Source organism: Montipora foliosa, chromosome 9, assembly GCF_036669935.1.
Source record: "Montipora foliosa isolate CH-2021 chromosome 9, ASM3666993v2, whole genome shotgun sequence".
Lineage (NCBI taxonomy): Eukaryota > Metazoa > Cnidaria > Anthozoa > Scleractinia > Acroporidae > Montipora > Montipora foliosa.
Window position 1 is genome coordinate 3,923,306 of NC_090877.1, and position 17,500 is coordinate 3,940,805.

Sequence of the window (17,500 nt, forward strand, 5' to 3'; positions counted from 1 at the left end):
ATTGAGTGTCGAAAGTAATTAGCGAATTGCTTTGGTTTTGCATTTACTTCACTCAGTGATTGGTTCAAAGTTCTCGCGCCCTGTTTTCAACCAATCAGAAGTGAAACCAAAACCAATTGTGGCTCGCGCGTGCACATTTTCCCGCGCTTTATGTCGGCTATTTGTAGTTACTTCGAGTTTTGATTGGTTTATTGGATTGTCTCCGTCCTTTTTGATTGGCCAAAATAATTACTTTGGTTTTGGTTTTAGAACAGTCGATTGAAACTCGCTCTAGAGCGGTTTTCAATTGAGTGTCGGAAGTAATTAGTGAATTACTTTGGTTTTGCATCTACTTCACTCAGTGATTGGTTCAAAATTTTCGCGCCACTTTTTCAACCAATCAGATGTGAAACCAAAACCAATTGTGGCTCGCGCGTGCACATTTTCCCGCCTTTTGTGTCGGCTACGTGTAATTACTTCGAGTTTTGATTGGTTTACTGGATTGTCTCCGTCCTTTTTGATTGGTTAAAGTAATTACTATGGTTTTGGTTTTACGACACTCATTTCAAAACCGCTCTATTGTGTAAACAGTGTCCCCAATTAATTTTTCCTAAGCTAAATACTATTGACACTTAAATAAAGTCTATCATCATCATCATCGTCATCCTTTGATTCTCACGTCCTTTAATGCAACCTATTGTTTTGTGGCGTTTATGAGGGACTTAAAAGGCCGAGACACACTCGGCGACAAGTCGCAGGGACAGGTCTCTGCTACAAATCGCTCCGTGTGCACTACTTGCAACTGAAAAAGTCGCTACGTAACGACACGACGCCTGTTGGGAGCACACGCAGTGGTCTCGTATGAGGGGCGAATAATCGTGTCGCGATAGAGTTACGATAGAGCGTAGCTGTGTTTTTGGGTGACGTTTTTAGGGATTTTTATGTGCCATCTGAAAACGCACCTCTTTAAGGAAGCTTTTTATTAATTTTTATAAATTTTTATCATGATAATTATTAGTTTGTATATTTCAATTTTATCATAGTATATTTTTAATAATTATTATTTAGATACCCTGTATTTAATTATTATAGATAGAAATCATGTAATGCGCGCTTGATCATTTCATGGAAAGCGCGCAATATAAGAATTAAATTATTATTATTATTATTATTATTATTATTATTATTATTATTATTATTGTTATTATTATTATTGTTATTATTATTATTATTGTTGTTGACACATTAAATTGACCATCGTAGGAAGATTTGAAAGCTGGGTCCGGTTGTTCGAAAGCTGATTGTCGTAATCTTTTGTTTTATGTATTCATTTTTTTTTGGTGGAAGCTTGGCTTCTTATTCTAATGTATCGTTTTGCCGAATATCAGCTTTGAACAGCAGTTGGCAGTAAAGAAAGAAACTCCTTGGTTAATTTTTAATCTGGAATTAGCGTTAATCAGCTTTTGAACAACCGGTTTACGCGTTGCTATGACGATGGGTTAACGCCCAAAATCATTTGTTAGGATTAAAGGTGCGTTCCTTTGGGATGATCCGAAAAAGGATCACTGATCCAATATCACTTGGATCATGCTGCATCAATGGAACCGAAAAATCCTTTCCCAGAGTGGATTCATCGGTTCCTTTGAGGCACCGTGATCCAAGTGATCTTGGATCAGTGATCCTTTTTCGGATCATCCCAAAGGAACGCACCTTAAGTTTCCGTGATGATTTTCGTCGCCTGTAGTCTCCTTTGCAGCCGCTGAGGCCGAAGTCACGCAAGGCTCCTCTTCCCCACGCGTGGGGTCCACGCCATTTTTTTGCTTTCTCGTGAAAACGTGCCTCAAGCTTAGTGTTTTCTTTCTCCCTGTTTATCAAAGCTGATGTACTTTCAGCTGTTTCTCTTTTGATGTCTCGAATAACCGTTCCTTCAATCGTGCTATGCAGGTGGCGTTGTCCGAATGACAATAAGTCTGACTGTTATTTTGATGGAGGCCACTGGTAACATCAGCTTTGGCATTCCTATAATGATTGTTGTCATGATTGCCAAGTGGGTCGGTGACTTCTTCAACGAGGTGAGAGAGAAAGACTGGTTGTGTACATCTACTACTCTGTGGGACGATGATTAAGGACCCCACCCACCGGTAGACAAATTCCTCCTGCCCTGGGACCCGTTTCTCGAAAGTCCCGGAACGTTTTGGGCCCTTTTCGGGTGCCACAATTTCCTCTGTTTCTTATGAAATGGAGAGCCTTTGGGCCATCAAACTCCACAATCGTTTTGCTTTTTGATACCTTGAAAACAAGTTCAAAGACCAGTCTATCGAAATAGCAGTTTCCGAAGTGGCTTTTCGGACCCGAAGAGTTTTCGGAACTTTCGAGAAACAGGCCCCTGGGACCCGTCTCTCGGACGTCCCGAAACTTTACGGACCATTTTCGGGTGTCACAATTCTCTCTGTATCTCAAGAACGGAGACGATTTAAGTCGTCAAACTTCACAATTATTTCGCTTTTTATTGCCTTGAAAACATGTTAAGAGATCGGCTTTCCAAAACAAGGGGTTTCCCGAAACTTTACGGGCCATTTTCGGGTGTCACAATTCCCTTTGTATCTCAAGAATGGAGAGGATTTAAGTCATCAAACTTCACAGACATGTTTCTTTTAGTTGGCTTGAAAACATGTTAAAAGGTCGGCTTTCCAAACCAAGCGTTTGGCAGTTTCACAAATGGCTTTTTGGGTCCGAAAAGTTTTCGGGACTTTCGAGAAACCGGCCTCTGGTCCGAGTTTTTCTCTTTCCTTGTTTGGGCCTATTTCCCTGTCCAGGGCTAACTCTCAAATGGATACCGACAATGGGTTAATAGGCACTGCTACTTAGTGTGCACTCTCATGGTTAATTTTACTGAACCTGCATAGCAGGCGTGTTTTAGCGAACGGGTGCTAGATATAGTTCGATCAAGTGTTTTGGTCACGATATTGGATTGGCAAGATCAAGGAAAGAACGGAGCGAGTAAGGAAATGATAAACCTTTACAAGGTTGTCAATCTCCCTGCCAACTGTTCAGTGCACTTTTAGTAGTCGCTCCATGCTTTCCTCCATCTTGCCAATCCAATAGACCACTTTCATAAATGGCGACCAACTTTACATTCTTTTGTATTTATGTTAATTAGACCTACTGCCCGCGCTTTAAAGCAAATATTCTCTTGAAATTTGCTCGTCGTAGCGAGGTTAGTAGGGCTTGTTAGCATTAAAACAAAAGGAATAATTTATTTGGCCGCCATTATGAAAGAGGTCTATATGACGACCAAAACACTCGATCGGAATATATCGGGCACTCGTTCGCTAAAATGCACCAGCTATGCAGGCTAGGTTAATTTTAGTGGTCTACTTTTCTGTCAGCGTGTGGTCGGCTTGACTTGATTAGCGCGATGGGCTCTTGAGCAAATAAGACCTCAAAAACACACACAACCAGAAGTCAGGCTAGAACCTTTAAGAACTGGGAAAACGGCTTGAACATTTGTTTCAACATTCGTTTGATCTTATGGAAAGGAAGAGTCGAAAGCGTTTGTGTAGCATCTTTGTCGGTACGTAAATATTGATATCTTCCCTACAGAAAGCTAAGAGCGGAACCGAGTTGGCGATAAACAGGTTTAAAAGCACGCTGTATGGGACGACGTTTGCCTACTCTGATTTTTTTACTAGGGCCTTTATGATATCCATATCAAGTTACAAGGTGTTCCGTTGCTCGGCTGGGAAGCTCCTGTCATGGCGGTGCAAATGCAAGTGTGGTAAGCAGGGGACAGACTTAATTTGTAACTAATGGACAAGCCCAGGCGAGAGATTGACGGAAGTTTTCCTCCTGTAATTGCCTTCATTCATAAGTTAGATCATGACATTTTAGCATGATTGGCTTTTAAGAATTGTTCAAACAAGAAAGTCATGTATAGAATCTAACCATACAAATCCCTCTTATAAATTTCAAATGTTACTTTAAGTAATGGTCCGGCTAAGAAGCAGGCAGCCCAGCGGCAAAAGTACTTAGAAGCTGCTGCTCCAATCGAGGCATCTGATTGGCTAATATCGGAAAATGTCGAAAAAAGATGAGAAAAAAATGAAAAAAAAGCCTTTTTTGGATTTCTTCTTCCCCATGCCCTTGATCTCTGTCTCTCGGCCAAATTTGGGCATTTTTCTATGCGCCATTCGCCAATCGGCAAATGGCGCATAGAATCTTGACGATATTTACAAACATAGTTTTTGAAGGCATAATGATTTGTTCTACGAAACAGAATCTAATTTTTTAGACGGCAAGTCGATTACATTTTTCATTGAAATTCAAATTTCGCGCTTTTAGCTGCTTACACCAATGGGAACAGCCGAACTTAATTTAATTAAAAATGTTGGCACATTTTAACTAACCGACGCTATTGCCGCGGGCTATTGTTTTTCTGCCTGCTTCTTAGCCGGACCATTACTTAAAACATTAGCAATCTCGTTCCCAGGGCTTTCCCCTCAAGTGAGGGAAAAGCCCTGGGAACGAGTTAAAAAACATTAGTTGATAATGTTCTTGAGTCAGTGATACCAAAATTTCGTAAACGTATTTATTAATTGTTCGTTTAAAATTGTTTTTATATTCGTTTAATTTGGCCCCTACTCGCTCCGTTTCATGGAGTTAGAGGAAAGTCGAAAAAGATTGCAATAAGAAACTAAAACAACATTTGCTCCTCGATTCAACTCAGCTAACAAGTTCCTCACAAGCTCAACTGATTTTGTTACGTAGTTGCTTGGCAACAGGCAAAAGAACAACTGGAAAATAACAGGGTGTCAAGTTCCTATTTTCCCTAGTTTTTCCTATTTTTTCGAAGTCATTCCTATTTTCTTCTATTTTTAAAAGAAAACCTCCTATTTTTCTTATTTTTTTGGTTCATGCTGTACAAAGATTTCAGGTATGGCCTAAATCTTAGTAAACCATGTAACGCATTTCATCTTTTTGGAAGAAAAATGTACTAAGGGCTATGGGCCCTGAGAGAGAGGCAATTTACACTAAAAAAGACGGATTAATTTGTGATCTTTTCATTGTTCATGTTGATTTCAAGAAAACTTATCTCTTGCTGAGTTCTTGGAAACGTGAAATATAGTGTTGGGGAGCTCAATAGGCCTTTTGCAACAAACGATCACGTGGTACAAAATCCGCCATGCCGGAGTGCAAGCTCATTATTATTCCCCCACTGGGACATTAAAACAAAGCCCCCCCAGACCCCCCTTAGGTAGCTCGCGCCTTCGCCACTCGCAATGCGCCTTTCGGCGCCAAATATGTCACGTCCGGTGCTTTCAGAAGTATGTCGGCTACTTTACAAAAATGTCGAAAACCCCGCGTAATGTCTAAATCAGAGTCAAAGACACCGGTCGGATGCTCTACTCATTGAGCTACTAGAACTCCTCGGGGCTGAACTTGCTTGTTTGCTTTATTAAAAAACAGTGTCCCAAATGATGTGCGGTGTGAAGAGCGCATGGAATTTTAATTAATCAGTTGTGCAATCGCCCATTGCCAAGCAACTACTGGGTTATCTTCTTTTTCAAGGCTTCATTGCATAGTTAATCACCAGTAGTTGCATTGAGAGTGGCTATTTATTACACGATTTTCTTTTTAACTTACAGTGACGTTATGAGCAGGAAGGTCGTTTGTTTCAACACAGTGGAGAAGGTAATAGTCACTGCTATTCACAGTTTCATTGCTGGACTGACATAGAGCTAGTTTCAATCGAGTGTCGTAAAACCAAAACCAAAGTAATTACTTCGGCCGATCAAAAAGGACGGAGACAATCCAGTAAACCAATCAAAAGTCGAAGTAATTACACGTAGCCGACACAAAGCGCGGGAAAATGTGTACGCGCGAGCCACGATTGGTTTTGGTTTCACTTCTTATTGGTTGAAAAAATGTCGCGAGAACTTTGAACCAATCACTGAGTTAAGTAATGCAAAACCAAAGTAATTCGCTAATTACTTTCGACACACAATTGAAAACCACTCTAAACAATATTTGTAAACTATAGCTTTCATTCGTCAGGTTGGGAGAATAGTTGATGTGTTGAAGGATAGAAGTTCGCATCACAATGGTTTTCCTGTGGTTGATCATCGTAGCACGAGTGCCGACGAGGTAAGACTTTGTTTTCTCTTTTTCCGTGCACTCGTTCACCTTCTTGCTGTTCAAGAACATAAATTTGTTCACATAATGTCTAATGAAAATAAACTAGTTGCTTGCAACGGGCGAAAGGCAACTCGAAGATCAGATTCCTAAGCAGCATTCGAACCTACGATCTCCCACGGGCGCATTACGCTTTTGAACATCAATGGTTGCACGTTTAGTGAATGTTCGTCAATGTGATTTACAATTGTCACACTTGCTCACATCTTTTGATTTTATCCAGTCGGCTAAGATAAGCTAGTGACAAGTCATGGACAGACAGTCATGGGAAGATCACTGCGGTCGGTTTGTGTAATTTTTAGAGCTTTAGCTAATTCCTTGGGCTAACGGTTATGTTGCGGAAAGAAAGGGAGAAATGATCCCCGTACTTTTCTGGATAGTATAAGCAATTGTCTCTTCTAGACACCTGAAAAAGTCAGGTGGCTCCAATGGGTTTTACTAGTAAGTATTACCGCGACATAGACCGAATGCATAAATGGCGGTCAAAAAAATATTCTTTTCGTTTATGTGCTAATTAGCCTCACTAGCCTCGTTTGCATGGACGAAATACAAAAGAAATGTTGCTTGAGAGCGAGGCTAGTGAGTCTAATTAGCACATGAACAAAAGAATATTTTTTTGGCCGCCATTTATGCATTCGGTCTATACTCGTAAGAAAATGAACCTTTTCTCTTTCTTGGTTTATTGATATGACGTTGCAAATTTCCCTTTCGTAAACGGTCGTTGCCATTTGAAACGGTCGTTGCCATTTCTCAGAACGGTCGTTGCCAATTGAAACGGTCGATTCCATTTATAACGGTCGACTACACACTTCACTTCAAAGAAAATTAAAAGAAACAAACTAAGAAAAAATATTAACAAAAATTAAGACAAAATAGGAAAAAAAACATTTATAAAAGAAAAACTGGAACTCGGGTTCTTAGCCCTCACCCTAAACAGAACCCTAACTCATATGACCAGCGAGACCCAACTCCCAGTAACCGCAACCTTTTGAGTTCTTAGACCTAATGAGTGTAATTCAGAGCTAAAAAATGGATTTCGAAGGTTTATGCCTGTCATTGCGTAAACCATCCTAAACTGGTTCGTCTGTTGTCGACAAATCGAGATCGTCGGGTTTGATTTCAGTTCGGACTTGTTTCGACTCAACCAGTTATCCATGATTCTTTTTTTTAAAAAAAAAATCGGGGTGGCTAGCCCTTCGGATTTCACCAAGCCGTTCCTTATCAGGAGGCCCGCTAGGTATCTCCCATTCGTTCCGGCTTTAGTATGCGGGATCAGAAATCCCGCTATAGTATACTCCGCATTGCTCATATATATGAGTACGCCTGAGCTTTCCAACACATGTGGGATACTCTGAGGAGTTTGTCTTGCGTGTATTCCTTATGGACCAGATTGTTGTCATCTTCTTTGAAGTCACTTTTTGCTATAAAATTAATTATATGCATTAAAATGACGCATGCAGGCCGTGAAGGATGATTAATAGAATAATTTATTGTTTGCGGAAGTGCGCATGCGCATTGCAACTGCAGACGTGTCCAGGGAATTTCAGAATCTTTCAGAAGGTTAGCATCCCTGCTCGAGTCAAGTATATTTGTAAAGGAATGATTATCTGAAAGGGGAATTATTATCAATTGTTTATCGAATTTAGATATTTTATTACAGAAATTATTTGGTCATGCAATTTCCCATGTTCCGTGTAAAGAGAATTTAAGTTGAAGACAGTGTTGGTGCCACTTTTCTCACGGTGGCTTCGTTTGAACGTCGATAAAGATATGGTTTCTCATTTTGTGAGAAAGAAGGTTTTTTTTGTCGATTCTAGGAGTTTCGCCCACTCGGAATGTGCTCTGTCTAACGAAGATTTGTTAATTCTATGCCGGCATGTTGGCCGGTGTTGACTCAAGAATGATCTCAAAACATTGAGAAGATGGAGAAGATGTGCTTTATTAACTGTTATAATCACTTTCACTTAGAAGCTTCCATTTCTTGAACTTATTTCAGGATTCCAGTCTTTCCAGGGAACTGAGTAAAACTCGGTTTGGAACTTTTCGCGGTCTCATCTTAAGATCTCAGCTTATTGTTCTCTTAAAATCCAAGGTAAGTTTAAAATAAAAATATACGTCAGTGAGATAACTGATTCAGGGCCTCTTCACATGATCCGGGTTTGACCAGGCTGGCTAGGTTAAGGTTTGTCAGGCCTAATTTTATCGTAGGAATTATGGCAAGGCACTTTATAACATGAGGCCTTATGCGTCCCATGACTGTATAACATTTGAAGTAACATCCCAAATATACGAAACTATCGAGGGCATTTACCCTTCAACAACTGTAGTTTCTCTTCTTCTGAGGAAAACATAAATTCTGGATAGGAACTCAATAGTTTTTCGCATTTCGCGTGCTAAATCTCTTACTCTTCTCTTCACATGATCGAATGTTGATCCGAAAGCCTCGCTTCCGCGCGCTTTGAAACGGACACCGCTGAACTGTAAGAGCAGCTATTGGTTTCTGTTCATATGACAGCTTTCAGCCCGGTTTCCAAGATGAAAAGTATTGACGCGACCGCTCAGGCGTGAAACCTAACGAAGGAGCCTTGGTGAGAATTTCTCCAATTCCTTAGTTCAAGCAACCTCAAAATTCTTCAGACTTTATGTCAACCACAAGAGAAACTATTCCAAGCTTCATCATCGAAGAAACTCAGAACTGTACGTTCTATCGCGAGAATAACCGGGTTGAAGTATTCATGTGGCAAAATTTCCAGCCCGCTTACCGCCGGTTGGAAAAACCGAGATCTCGGATTTTCCTTCCGTCCACACGTATCCGGCGAACCGCAACTTTTTAAATCCGCTCTCCAGATTGGAAATTTCTGAATACCCAAAGAACTTGGAATCTTTTGGAATTGTTGGAATCTTTACCGCGTAAATGTTCCACATGTCAAACATGGCCGCTGAACGTAATGCTATCGCTTTTCTTGTGGCCAACCCGCACTGCTGCTGATGGCGCATGCTCTGTTGACAATAGTCACAGAGGAGTCCTGGATACTAGAACGAATCCGGATACGTGTGGAGAGGCAAATTCGATTTCAATACGTTACGTGTGGACGTGAAATTTCTTTAATACGCAGAAAAAATAAAAAATATCCTGATACGTGTGGAAGGGGCCTTAATTTAGTGATTAACTAAGATACACTGAATTAAATAAAGAGCCAAAAAGAGCAAGGCTGATATAACTGAAAAGGAATATAATGTAATTTTATAGTTAATTTGCACATTGTTATATTAATAAAGTAGTTGTTCTGGTTTAATGGTTCTCCATCGGCTGAAATAGATATCCCGTAAACTTTTTCCATTGTCTCTTCTGTCAACAGATGTTTTCCGAAGGCAACCCGCCAGTGAGAATAAAACACTCATTGCAGTTAAGAGACTTCAGAGATGCCTATCCAAGATTTCCTCACATACGGGTAACAACGTAATTAAATTCAGTTGACTTTTGTAACCCAGACCAAAGTTATTGCTTTCGGCATCGTTAAAACGGACGCGGTTTCCTGACCTCGAAACCGCATCGAAAACGAGACGGCTTCAAACTGTTTACACAAGGAATCGATTCAAGCTATCTAATGTGTTTTACGTCATTAGGCGCTTGGGCTTTCGTCAGTTGTATCTGGGAACGAGCAAAACCGCATGACCGCAAAAAAACGCAGGACAGCTGAATAAGCGAACGTAACCCTCATTGTGTAGCAAAGCGCTGTACTTCGTGCGAGGATCACCACGTTTACCCTAAGCGAGCCAGCCAATTTTGCGCCAAAGTACACAACCGTTTATTTAAATCGATGCGGCTTCGCCGTTAACACGACCAAAGAAACCTTGTTTTGAAAGGGTCTTCAAAACGACCTGGTTTCAATAACAAACTCGACCGACACCATGTAAAGGAAAAGCGTAACCTCATCGAAAGGGATGCGGTTACAAATGAAACCGCGTCCGTTTAAACGCTGCCTTAACCAGTAACAACAGACGCATACAAGCAAACGATTCATTGAAGACTTCGCTTTCCATGGTTCATTTCACGTTGCCGATTTGCGGAGACCGGGAAATAAATGTGCAAAATGCCAAGTAGTTCGGGAGAATATTGTTTGGGTAATTGAGTGCTTTTCTTCCATCGTAATAGAGATATTAGGGACTTAAAGATCTACAATGGCGACGTTGACGAAATCCTCACTTCAAAATAAAACTTAACAATAACGTACGTTTTTCGCGATTAGTCCATCTCGTTCGCGTCGTACGATGTGGGCGACGTACAACAAAAATAAATCGGTACTAGCGGTTTCACAGTAAAAGTAGAGACTGAAAGACTCACATTTGTACGCTCGCGTGGTCGTCAAGATGAAAACGTCAGATTTGGTGATTTTACGTCGTTGTTGCGCAGCGTACCGCACGAAAATGCGTTAAAACGCGTGCCGCACGTGCAGCACGATTATTTTTCCTTTTTTAACCAATGATACTATTGTTTTGTGGAGTTGTCGTTTCCGTCGCCGTCGTCCTTTCTTAAACTCCCTAGGGAGTTTGAACTCCCTTGAACTCACTAGGGAGTTTAAGCCAGGACAACGGCAAAGTCAACGAAAACGTCACTCCAAATATAACTTAGCGCTGTCGCAAGTATTTCACGATTATACTGTCTCGTTCACCTTGTACAATACGGACGAACTATCCTGTAACTGAATGGGTACAAACGGCTTTAAAGTAAAAATAGAAAATAGGTGTGGTTACACACACCATGGTTAGTGGGAAGACCTTAGACAGCAATGACCAGAACCAGGTTTGCTGACTAGCGGTTTTCGTTAAAACAATGGTTTGTTGGGGGTGCTCAGTCTCGCGGGCTCAGAAAACCTGGTCGTGGTCATTGTTGTGTAAGGTTTTTCTGGATAGTGCCATTTCCCATGGTAAATTATCCCGCGGTGCCTCACACTTGGTTTTTAGTATACCGTGTTAACCAGTGGTCACAGGTTACGAAGATTACGGAGGTGAAACGAAATCTCGCGCGATTCATTGGCGGGAAATTTAATCACAACTAACTTCATCAGCATCTTGATTGGCTCTTGTACCTCGGGCCTCAAATCACCCTGCCACCTTAGCACGTTAAATGTCATGGGCGCTTCCTCTGATCTTTTGACGTATCCATGGGAATTTACCAAGGGAAATTTACCTTGGAAATGTTGGTCACATGCACTAAATGCAGTTTCCCGTGGTAAAAGGGTCATTTACCTCACCTAATGAATGGTTTATTGTTATATGCTCGTGTTGTCGTCAAAACGTTGTTGTTTTGTGGAATATGGCAAAGAAATGCACGGAAATTCCTGCTGCACGTGCAGCACAAGTATTTTTCCTTTTTTAACCAATCATGTTCTTGCTTTGTAGCGATGTCGTTGCTGTAGCCGTTGTCTTTGCTTAATTAGACTCCCTATAATGTGAATCAAGGACATGTTGGCGGCGCCAAGCACAGGAAAAGTGCTTTTGCTTTTGATTGGCTTTGAAATGTAGCCTTGGCGCGAGTTTTTTAAGCCAATCACCAAGCCCTTTTTTGTTGAGCTCCCGGCTCTGTTTTATCGTGAAAATTCTGTCGAAGCTTAGTTGGAAACCGCTTGAAGAAGATGCGTTAGTGAAAACAGTTACCGAGTATGCCAGCATTCGGCTCGAGTCAGGAAAATAGACCGATCTCGATGTATTAAAATTCAGTCCTAAACAAAAGGCATCATCTCGAGGCTCTGGGGAATAAACTCATACAAATCCATATATTTATTCCCTAGAGCCTCGATATGATTCCTTTTGTTTGAGACTGAATTTTAATATTTTAAAATTGGTCTATTCTGATTCCCTGACTCCTTTAATTTGTTCCAGTCATCTCTCTTAGAGACTGATATGAAGATATATAATTCAAACAAAGCACTTTCCGCGGCTCGCTTCTCGAGTTCCTGACAATCTTCAATATTTTTCCCTACAGAATCTTAGTATATCTCGAAAAGAAAGGGAATGCTACATTGACCTAAGACCATTCATGAATCCTTTCCCTTACACATTAAACGAGGTATGTTATCGTTTTGCTCTTTTTTTTTTCTTGGTCAGGGTAAGTTTTGAGTTTTAGAAAACAAGGGGCTAATAGGCCATTTCCGAGTTCATGTCTGCCTCCTCTTCAAAGCGAGTCTAAGTGCGAAGTTTTTCTTATGAAAATTAGTTTTCATTCATATGTAAAGTAGAACTAATTAGCATCACAAAAACTTTGCACTTAGACTCGCTTTGAAGAGGAGGCAGACATGAACTCGGAAATGGCCTATTTGACAAGAAAGACAAACGGTGGCCCAGGGGCCCACTTGGAGCGACCTACCAGTCCCCCTCGGTTTAAAGACCGTTTCTCAGATCTTGTCGTCAGTTTTAGGTTTCAAATTCCCGCGTAAATTCAAATATTAATTTATGCAGCTGTGATGTAATTAGAGAGATCGCACATTGATTGGTCCACTAGCAGTGCCTTATGAGTAGGTAGAGACGCCCGTTTAAGTCATACAGCGAGCCGTGGAGAACGTGGAGAGAGCGAGAAGAAGGGCTCTCTCGCCATTCTCCTTATTCCGCTTGCTTGCGTGACTAAAGTTGACAGTACTTGCGTGACTAAGTTGACAGTACTTGGCGAGAGACTCCGTTCTGATTATAGATGGTCTTTGCAAACGTTAACTATGTGAGTTGTTGGCTTCCAGCCATGGGTTTCAGAAACAAAAGAATATCAAAATGTTGACCATTTTCGACAAAATGTTTTTCAACGCATTATATAGGTCTATAAGAATAACGATTACAGAAGAGAGGTTATTTCCGTGCGCCTTTCTTCATTAAGAAGGTAAAGTGTCGTTGTCACATACTCCTTTTGTTTTTCAGAGTTCATCTCTATCGCGTACTTTCAAGTTATTCAGGGCCCTGGGACTTAGACATATCGTGGTCGTCGATGAACATAACGAGGTCAGTGAACCAGAGAACTATCTCCCGAACTTCATATCCTTTTTCAAATCAATACAATACAATACATACTTAATTGACCGCTCCCCATAGGGGCTTTTCAGGGCCAATGAAACACAATTAACGAAACGACAGAACACAACAACAACAACAACAACAACAACTAATAAGAATCCCAACTGGCCGGAGGCAAACCAGTTGGCGATTTACAAGTGCAGCTGGGAAGTTGAACCAGGGCCTACCAGGATCAAATTCAACGAGTGGTCAGAGCGGCTCTTGAACCCGGGATCTCCGGATCTCAAGGCAAGCGCCCTAACCACTGGCCCACACTGCCTCACTTAAAGAACGCGTTATTATTTTATGAAAATCAGTTGAAGCGATTTGCACTGCAAAAGCTTCGTATTCGGACTCTTTAAACGCAAACGTTTGATGCTTTCGAGTCTGTATCACGAAGACATTAGAGAGATGAGCATTGCGTTGACATGAAACGGTAAACGGGAAAAGGCAGGCTTTTGCTTGTGTCGCAAAAGCATGAAAATTCTCTTTTCTAAATCGTCTCTATCTTTTTTGAGAAGTTACTTGATACCTGTGGGTAACAGGTAAGAAACGCGAGCATTAAATCACACGACGCAGAGACAAATATTCGCTAGTTCTCTCTTACAAAGCGGCGCTGCGAGTGGAATCTGGAACGGGTCTTTTTCACTGGCCGAACATCACAGATTGCGTTACGTCCCGTTTTCACGCAACGCAAGCGAACGCAAGCACAAGGAAAAGGAAAAGTTTTTATCTTTGCGCTTGTGCCTATCCTTGCGTCACGCCCGTTTTCACGGTAAATTATGCGTTCCTTCGCTTGCGCTGCTATTGAAAACCAGGCTTAAGTTAATTCCCTTGAAATTGTTCTACTATCAAACTTTTTTGGAAGCTTGGCATAATTAACATTCATGATAGGAACATTAAAAAAATGCAATAACAAAAATTGGGTCACCATGCTTGTTTACGCGTCAGCAGGCTCTTAAAATGGGGTATTTTTACAGGTTGCACGTTAAAAATTCGAATCACCTTCATACAGAATTAAGTCTTGGTTACTTGAAAGATACAAAATGTTATTTTGAAAATAAAGCTTCTTTTATTCACATAAGCAGTCTTGCTTCATTTACGCCGTTTTTGATTGCCTGGTTGTGGGAATAGTGCACTGTTTGGGACAGTTCCGTGGTTAGCGTGAAGTCCTCGCCTTGGTCAAAATACACCCAGTACGGAACTGTTTTCCAAAAAAATTCATGTTCAAACTTTTTTTCTTCTTCAAATATGTTCTTTCTTAGATTGTTCTTAGCAAATACCTGTAAAAAAATCGGGGTCACCGTGCTCGTTTGAGAGAAAAGGAGCATTTATTTCGTTATCGGGCTTAGTTTGAGGGAAATCTCTTACGTTTTATACGCACACGTGCTCTCGAGCGCGCTAATGACGCGAAAATCGTGCGCAGTAGGGATGCGCAATGCAATACCAAGGAATTACCTTAAGGGAATCATACGATGCCAAAGCATTTCAACCATCTTGAAGTGCTCTCAGTCCAAACTGCAACAAAACGGTAGTCCATAACTAGTAAAATCTTTTCATGTTTTTACTATCGGATGAGCCGTTTAAAAAGATTAGTTGAACTTCTTGCGTTCGACGAGTAGGAGAACACAGTACTAATGCAGATTGTAGCGAGGTTTTTTGGGACGCCCGACCTACGGGTCTTGAGATACACACTCATTTGGCATCCCCGCAGATTTTGTAGGGGCGAATGATATCATAGGAGAGAGGGCCTCGGATTGAGACAGGTCCGCGCTTGCATCTGTTTTACGCTGAATTGGTATCAAACGCACTCCATAATCTTTGATTACTACTAGTTAGGAACTTGTTAGTGGTTTACTCGAGGAGCAGATGCTGTTTCATTAATTTTTACCGTCTTTTTCGACTTCCCTCTACACATAGTTAGTAGCTAATTAAGCTAACGAGCTAACAATGCTCTCTACAGCATGAGCGTTAATAGGGACCTTTAGATTCTAAGACAATGACGAGGACGAGAACGACTTTTGACTGCCCGTTTTTAGCGAAAATACTTGGGGAATTTATAACCCGTACGATCAATCTTACTCTTTCTTAGCACTATAGGTTGCTCAATTATTTTTGCTGCTGGTAAATGAGCCTTTTTGGTGATCAAAAAATGCTAAAACTGCTACCGTGTTGTTGACTTGTTTTGAGACGACGACATTTTTGCAAAACCTCGTACTAAATGACGACGGTGTCACGTATTGCCCGCCAAAATGACGCTGGTTTGCGCGCGTTCAGTGTTGTTCTATGAGAAAATCTCGTACTCGTACTAGAATCTTAGCTCTCTAATATTCGTGAGACGGAGGTTTGTCAAACGACTGCTAACGTTGTTAACGTTACCGAGCAAGCAAAGAGCGGCAAAAGTGCTTTTGCTATTGACCTCGTATTTCCAGCTTTATTTTGTTGAATTTGTTTTCCGTGTTATTCTGTGATAGGTGGTTGGAATGGTAACCCGAAAAGACATCGCTCGGTTTCGAATGTGGAGCCATAGGGGGCAGATTGGTTTGGAAGAAGTTCATATCCTCGAAGCCCATTCCTTGCACGATTAAGCGGTTTTAAACTGATACAGGTGGATGAGAATTTTGACTTAAATTAAAATTATTGAAGTGGTGTACAGAAAGGAAATAGAGACACACAATGTAATTGTTTGAATGTTTTTATATTTCTCTAACAATCAACTGAAAATAGAAAATAAATTGATACATTTTCATTCTTTTTCATTTCGTGTTTTAAATCAAATTTGATAATGGTACTATAAGAGTATATAGAGTACAAATGTCTTTTTTCACCAAACAGGACTCTCGGAGAATATGCTGCTTGGTTTCAAATCGCAGTCCTAGAGCGATGTTCGATTAAGTATTGCAACAGTCGAAAATTAGTTTGGCCAATGGCAAATATAATTGAATGACGCGGTATGTGATTGGAAAACGAAAGAATAGATGATACAACAGAGACAATGCATCTGATAACAAAAGAAGCTGCAGGTCATGGGAACCAATTAAAATAGCAGTCTGGAATAGCTACAGGATTACTCATCACTGCGGGTATCAATGTAAAACCGGAGCGACTGCGGGATTTATACGCTTGAACGCCTCAAAAAGCCCTTTCCGCTCAACAATTCTTTGCACTTCTCTTACAAAGTCACTGTTTAAGTGGCTCCTAAAAACGTGGAAAAACAAGCTGAAATTTGATCTACGACCGCGCAAGAAAGAGAAGTGGGTTTAATTACCGGTTTGACGTCAAAGACTGCTTTGCATTGTGACAGCTTGGCAGCGATGCAAAGTAGTCTGTGACGTCACCGGTATCGAACTCCCCTTCATTGCATGGTCATGGATCAAACTATGACCACTTTTCCCGCCTTTTTTAACAGACCAATTTCGATATATTAAAATTCAGTCCTAAACAAAAGACACCTCGAGGCTCTGGGGAATAAATATAAGGATTTGTATGAGTTTATGCCCCAGAGCCTCGAGATGATGCCTTTTGTTTTGGACTGAATTTTAATATATCGAAAGTGGTCTATTGAATAAAAACAGCGAGTGTTCAATAAACCGGTTCTAAAAATAACACAATATATTTGAGACGATTTCTGGGAATAAATAGAGTGAAAAGTTTGTCGAGGTAATAGGCACTTTAAGTTGTTTATCTAACTTCGATTATCCTCCCAACTGCCATTTCATGTTCATTCGACAGTTCACATGTATGATGGGGCAACTTTCGTATGACCTTAAAAAAGCGTTCGCGGACCAATGTTTGGCAAGATTAAGACAAAGCTACTTCTTATTCCCGACAAGGAACTCCTAATATGGGCAGTAAACAGTTCGGTTGCCCAATCACATTTTTGCATTTCAAATGAAGTCGACACGAAATGCCGATCGCTTTCCAGAAAGTTCCATGGAGAGATGACGTTGTTTGCATCCGCCTTCGCTAAGCCAATGAAAATTTGCGCTCGTTTATTTTTGTTCGATAAGCCAATTAAATGTTTTGCATTTTTGTTTACGTTCTGTTTTCACGTTTATTTTTCAAGGTCATATGAAAGTCGCTCTATTTCATATCTTCCACATTCACGTATATGATATCGTCCAAGGATTCAAAAGGTTTTACCACATTCATCACTGCAATCAACAGCACTCAAGAAACGTGCACCGTCAGGGGCCCAGAAAAAGTTTAACAAACACAATGTCAGGTTTCTAGTTAAATGTATGACTGAAACGTTCCATGTGTCTTCACGGTTTCACTGCAAGGGAGTCCT

At 40.8% G+C, this 17,500-nt stretch overlaps 1 protein-coding gene across 1 annotated transcript in view; it reads left to right on the forward strand.

The window, feature by feature from the left end:
- LOC137970030 (H(+)/Cl(-) exchange transporter 7-like) overlaps positions 1–15,958 on the forward strand; it is a 32,041-nt gene extending 16,083 nt beyond the window's left edge. Inside the window, exons 15-23 of the mRNA XM_068816484.1 lie at positions 1,924–2,051; positions 3,672–3,757; positions 5,625–5,670; positions 6,034–6,123; positions 8,168–8,263; positions 9,531–9,623; positions 12,158–12,241; positions 13,078–13,158; positions 15,684–15,958. Of these exons, the coding sequence (XP_068672585.1) occupies positions 1,924–2,051; positions 3,672–3,757; positions 5,625–5,670; positions 6,034–6,123; positions 8,168–8,263; positions 9,531–9,623; positions 12,158–12,241; positions 13,078–13,158; positions 15,684–15,797 (818 nt within the window). The 3' untranslated portion in view covers positions 15,798–15,958. The remainder of the gene's footprint in view (positions 1–1,923; positions 2,052–3,671; positions 3,758–5,624; positions 5,671–6,033; positions 6,124–8,167; positions 8,264–9,530; positions 9,624–12,157; positions 12,242–13,077; positions 13,159–15,683) is intronic.
- The last annotated feature ends 1,542 nt before the right edge of the window (positions 15,959–17,500 follow it).